At 37.1% G+C, this 6,369-nt stretch overlaps 1 protein-coding gene and 1 long non-coding RNA gene across 2 annotated transcripts in view; one reads left to right on the top strand and one right to left on the bottom strand.

The window, feature by feature from the left end:
* LOC110270982 lies at positions 658–1,524 on the bottom strand. The gene is made up of 2 exons (XR_002360843.1): positions 842–1,524; positions 658–748 (listed from the first exon to the last, which is right to left on the bottom strand). It is a non-coding gene; the product is annotated as an uncharacterized LOC110270982 (long non-coding RNA).
* Positions 872–6,369, top strand: part of LOC110270981 (uncharacterized mitochondrial protein AtMg00300-like) — an 8,390-nt gene continuing 2,892 nt past the window's right edge. Inside the window, exon 1 of the mRNA XM_021120977.1 lies at positions 872–1,014. Coding sequence (XP_020976636.1) covers positions 899–1,014 — 116 coding nt within the window. The 5' untranslated portion in view covers positions 872–898. The remainder of the gene's footprint in view (positions 1,015–6,369) is intronic.

The raw sequence follows: 6,369 nt of genomic DNA, 5'->3' as shown, positions 1-6,369 counted from the left end.
TGATATATATGATTTTTTTGTAAATTATAAAAATTACTAAACATCAAAATTTTCTAAAACTCTTTCATAATAAATTAGAGAGAGAAGGAATTACATATACATACATAATACTACATAAAAATTAAAAGGGTTAAAAAAAGAAAAAGAAGATAATGGTGATCAACTTTCTGTTGTATATATGATAGGTGTTTGGTAATTGGTAAAAAAGTGAGTATGAAAGGTAATTGATAAATATAAATATATGAAAAAATTAGTTAACAATATTACCGATAAATTATCTGAGACGTTTCTTAGTTTTAAGATAGAATGACATAAATAGAATTTTTATTTGTTTTAAATCTCAAAAAAATTTTATTTATTCTTTTTATTTTTTAAAATTTTTTATTGTGTGGTTAAAATTACAAAATATAATTTTTCTAATAATTTTTTTCCTTTGCACACAGATTTGTCCTTTTTTCCTCTCTTTTAGTAGTACTGTCAATAAAAACCCCAACTTTAGGGCCAGTCTTAAGCCCTTCACGTATTTTTTAGCCCGCGGCCCTACAATGTATAAAAAAAAATTATTGAAAGCCCTAACCTTAAACAAGTCCTAATAAAAGAGGTTAGGATTAGGTCAGTCTAAAAGCTCCAAATCACCTTAAATGAAATAGAAATTATTTTTCAAAAAAAAAAAAGAAAGAAAATCCCCAATAATCCCACGGCACATGCTATGTTCATAGTGGAAGTGATGCTTGTGGAGCATCTCAACCTGCGAAAGAGGAGATTTCACCCGTGAACGAATTTTGCGAAAGACTGAGTCAACTCAAGCGAGTCAGGTATGAAAATGACTAGAAAATTTTACCTGAGAAGTAGTTGTTTGAAATGTCTAAGAGTTTCGAGGTAGGAAAGGTTCTAGAAGATGGTGAAGTTCCTTGAGCATCTACATGATAAACTTGGAGTTAGAGAAGAAGGGTCGATTTTGTTCTCAGTTCCTTCAGAACTTGTGCGTCACCCCAGTGTGTCTTTGATTCAACGGTGAATTTGGAATCAAATTGATTCTTTCTCTCTCTTTCTCTTTTATATGCATGCTTATCAAGACAAGTTTACAAGTTATCTCTTCGATGCATTCCTTGCCCAGTTGCATTTCTTTTTTTCATGTGACCAATCTTATAATTCTTTTTCTTTTGTTCTTTTTGGAACTGTGTTGTGTGTTACCAACTAAGATTAGAAATTTTTTTTGTCTTAATCAAAATGAATTAGAGTGTATTATTATTGTGGGTTAAAAAATTTAGCTTTTACCAAAAAAAAAAAGTAGCCCATGGACTGGCCCTAGGCCCTTTAGTTTTATAGGATTTTTGGCCTACAAACATTTTAAATAATTAGCCCTGCAGGTTATAGGGCCATTTTTTATCTTGGCCCTACTTATAAAGTAGGGTCAAAACCCTATAGGGCCAACCCAATTGAGAGTGATATTTTTTAGTGGCTTCACTCAACCTTTTATATATATATATATATATCATGGTGATAGCATATTCTACTGTAACATCAGGGTATAACAAATTATCCAAATGTCATCGATTCTAAAATTGTTTGTTTAATAAGTGCCTTATTTAAGGGTAATTTATTCAAATAAAACAAATGAAGCAAATGTTTACTCAAATACAATAATTAAGAATCAATTACTTATTTGTCCTATTTACATTATATGTAAATCGTGGAATCTGTTCCACTTTTTAGAAGAAACACATAAACCGTGGTACCCCTTCCACAGTTTATAAACAAGCAAAAAATACATAAACTGTGGTACCCCTTCCACACGTTTATGCACAAGTAAAAAAACACATAATTCTCTCTTCTTCTACCATGGTTTATGAGGAGTAAAAAGTCTATATATACACGGTGAAATCAGTTGTGTAGAAGAGGATCATTTTTATAATGGCAAGTGAGGAAGAGAGTTTTCTAGTGCTAGTGCATTGCTTTGGGAAAATTTGTAGAAGCAAGAAATATGGTGTGAAGTTCACTGATAGAGAATCCTTGAGTGTATTTATCAGTTCATCGAATACCTTGTCAGATCTAAAGAACAACGTATTGCAGAAGCTTGGGGTGTTTGGGAGCAAGTGGGTGAAGAAGTTATTTTATAAGATCCCTATCGCAGTTGTGTCAACCGGTGTGAAATATGGTACGTTTGTGATAGCGTCTGATAAAGATCTTCGGGTTCTGTTTCATTGTCATAGGAGTTTTCCAGAGGTCAGAATACACAAGCTATACACTGAGTTGAATGTCGGTGTCGAAAGTTCTGGGGCATCAGCTCCGATTCCTCACTCGACTGCCACAGGCGGTGCTTCTAGTTCAATGGCTGCGGTTGCACCAGCTCATCTGTACGTTGCATCTCCTTCGTTTGCGGTTGATTTGGACTGTATGGTGGCAGTTGGTTCTGTACCATTCGAGAACCGTTCGGTCCGACAGTAGACAGATAAGGTGGCTATTGATCCTGGCATTATTCCTGATATTGTAGGGTTGGGGAAACCTGATCGAGTTGAGAATGTAATGCGGGACGATGACTCAGACCAAGAGCCTGTTGATATAGTTGGGGACAGTGATGATGATACAGGTGCCAATCTACGTACACAGCATGACCCTTCAAGTTTCGGCACACAGCAGTACCCTCTGCACTTTTCAACTCTAAACTTGGATGCTCTGGGGTAACAGCTAGACGGAGATGCTGCCTATGGGGTTCTTGTACATAATTTCAGATTGGGAAATCATTCCAGAATAAAAAGGAAGCTGTTTTGAGTGTGAAGGATTATAGCATCCGTCGAGGTATTGAGTACAGGATCTTAGAGTCAGATCATCTAAAGTATCATGAAAAATATAAGAAGTTCGGCAAAGGTTACAATTGGTTGATTCGCATCTCGCTTCGTACACAAAAGGGCACTTGGGAGGTGAGAAGGTATAACGGTCCGCACACTTGCTTGGCTACGTCAATTTCGAGTGACCACCGACGGCTTGATTACCATGTTATCTATGCGAGGATCTATCCGTTGGTTAGAGCAGATGCTACGGTTATGATAAAGGTCTTGCAGGAAGCAACGGAAGCCAATTATGGATTCAGGCCTATTTATAGGAAGTTTTGGATGGCAAAGCAGAAGGCAATAGCATAGATATATAGAGATTAGTAAGACTCATATGCTGAGTTGCCATTTTGGATGCTAGGGATCCAGTCCACCATGGCCGACACGGTTGCAGTGTTTAAGACTTCTCCGGTTAGAGTTGGGGATCAGGTCGATGAGTCTACAATCTACTTTTATCGTCTTTTCCGGACATTTCCACCTTGCATCGAGGCCTTTCGACATTGCAAGCCCCTCGTGAGTATTGACGGTACCCACTTGCAACATCATAATGTAAGCACGAGCGTATATACGAACTGTCTCCTCACTCGCATCTGCCAGGAGAACTCGAAACCTCTCATGGAACCATGTGAAGTGAACCGTCATCTGCTTGACTTTATTCGGTGGCGGTAGCTCGCCGAACAATTCCTGAAACCACTCCTATGCAGGTCTTCCATTGTCCATCAAATACTCAAAGTCAGTGAGGCACCCACTAACGGCCTCCTCATCAATGGGTAAACCTAGCTGATATGCCACATCCTGTAGAGTGATGGTGCATTCTCCAAACGGCATGTGGAAAGTGTGCATCTCAGAACGCCACCTCTCAATGAATGCACTAAGTAGAGACTCATCAGCCTAGAACCAGTGACTGTTCGGTCTAGCCAAGTGATACAAACCTGCAGCTTTCAAATACGATATGATCCATTCATGTAGAGGCATATTCTGTTGTCTCCTAACACAAGAAATACACCTAGTCGGCTGCAACATGTAGAAGACAATATTATTTTGACACTCTTCCACTTTTAAAAATATACGGTTCATTAACGGAAAGATTAATTCAACACATATCAAATTATTACAAAATATGGTTCACTAACAAAAAAATTAATTCGCAAAAAATCAAATTAAAAAAAAATATACTTCACTAATGAAAAAATTAATTCGCAAAAAATCAAATTAAAAAAAATGGTTCTTTAACGAAAAAAATTAATTCCACACATATCAAATTTTAAAAAAATTTGGTTTACTAATATAGAAAATTAATTCGCAAAAAATCAAATTTTAAAAAAAATGGTTTTTTAACGAAAAAAATTAATTCCACACATATCAAATTTTAAAAAAATTTGGTTCACTAATATTGAAAATTAATCCGCAAAAAAATCAAATTTTAAGAAAATATGGTTCATTAATGAAAAAATTAATTCGATACTAATCAAAATTTAACGTGCAAATCATTACACTATAAATTACTTACGAATTACACAATGCACACATAACATTCTAACATATAAATTTTAAAAAAAAATTTAACTCCTTACTAATAAAATTTTAACATATAAAAAACTAACCTCTTGGTTGATGTTTTCACCCACGTAAGCAACACCATTCAATTGGTACATGCGATCTTGGTCTTCCATGGCTCCAGTCTTGCTGCCACCGGATTCTCTCCTAAATGCTCTCCTCTAACAATTTTACCCCAACAATATAATCCGTCACTTGGTCTCACATATAGCTACTCATAAACCGTTAAAGGGGTACCATGGTTTATTCCCACAACATTTTTTACGTAAACCGTGGAAGGGGTACCACGGTTTACGCCCACATGTTTCTCTTCATAAATCGTGGAAGGGGTATCACGGTTTATGTGTTTCTTCTAAAAAGTGGAAGGGGTTCAAAAATGGAGGCTCAATTGAAGATACTAGTATAATTACTACGAGCAGAAGCTAGTCACTAATGCCTAAACGCCACAAAAGAAGCAAAATCAAAGCCAGGCCTAATCAATTTTCGAAAAAAGAAAACAACAGGCCATTATGGCTCCAAAGAAAGAAAACAACATCTATTTCAAAAGCAGTTCAGTCATTAGATCAAACACCTTGTCTGCACAAACACAACATTGAGCACATATATCTACCTAATTATCCACTGAGACTAATTAACAAACATTTGATGTGCATGTTAGCTCAAACCAACAAATAACCAAACCATCGAACACTTGGTGTGCACAGCGAAATTCATAGAGGGGAGGGAAGAAGAAAAAGAAAAACGCATGAGTGTTTCTCTGAATTCTTGTTGTGCGATCTTGCGCTCCTGAGCCCTGGTTTTTCGCAGCTTCGGCCTTGAGCTTCTTGCGCTCCTCATTGGCAAATCTAAGGGATTCTTTGCAAGCTTCATCTTAGCGCTACTTCTTGATCTGAAGTAGCTCCATTTCGTGGATGTACTGCTTGCAAACCTCTTTCACCTGCTTAGCGTAGCCCTTTCGGAGCATTGCCACCTTCGCCTCAGCCTCCTTTGGGTCCTACGGAGGCTGCTAGCTTCCGAGGAAGGTATTGGAATCCAGGAACTTGTGGTTCTGGCGGTGGTTGTTGTAGTGCGAGGTAGTGGCGAACAACCAAACAATGGCAGCAGAGGCGGCGGCGGAGGAGGAGAATGAACGGAAGAGAGCGTGACGGAGAAGATCCATTGGAAAAAGAGGAATTAATTGCATGAAATTGAAAATCTAACCTCCAAACTTTGGCTAAATTAGCAGATTGCAGGTTAAAGTTTGAAAGGAGAGACGCGAGCAACACACGGAGAAGATCCGGGAAGGGTTGTGACGGAGCTTCGGTGCAACAAAGGTTCGGTGCAATAGAGGTTCGATGCGACAGCGGTGCAAGGCTGAGAGGCACCGCTGATGGAGCATTTGGAGATGAGTGTTCTACTGGTTTAGTGTTTAAATGAACGAGAGAGACAGGGGTTATGTTCTACTGGTTTAACGTTTAAAAGAGAGAAGAAGAAGGAGAAGGTAGCTGCAGCAGTTATGGTGGCCGCCGGTGGTGCTGTGGGTGAGGAAAGGAGGAGAAGAAGCTCTGGAGTGTGAATGGAGCTCGATAGGGTAAGGGTGAAATTAGGTTTAACTCAATTTTTTCGACGGAATATTTTAAATTACAGACAGATTTTTGTCTATAATAATTTAACAAAACATAGTATTTTTGTTTATTTAAATACAGACGGATTTTTTGTCGGTAATTATTTTCCACGAAAAAAATAATTTTTCTGACAGAATTATCGACGAATTCTCTTTTTTGTCTGTAATTTATGCTAATTCATTTTCCTATGTTTCCGACAGAAATTCTCTCGCAAAATTTGTCTATATTTCCGTGAAATAAAATCTATCGAAAATATCCGTCTGTAATAAATAGTTTTCTAGTAGTGTTTTTTTTTATTTTGTTGGAAAATTATTAGTTTAAAAAATCGATTTTTTTAACAAAACCTTAAAAAATAATATGTTTCAACATATATATAT

This window comes from Arachis ipaensis, chromosome B04, assembly GCF_000816755.2.
Source record: "Arachis ipaensis cultivar K30076 chromosome B04, Araip1.1, whole genome shotgun sequence".
NCBI classification, from domain to species: domain Eukaryota; kingdom Viridiplantae; phylum Streptophyta; class Magnoliopsida; order Fabales; family Fabaceae; genus Arachis; species Arachis ipaensis.
This window is presented reverse-complemented; position numbering and strand designations above follow the sequence as displayed.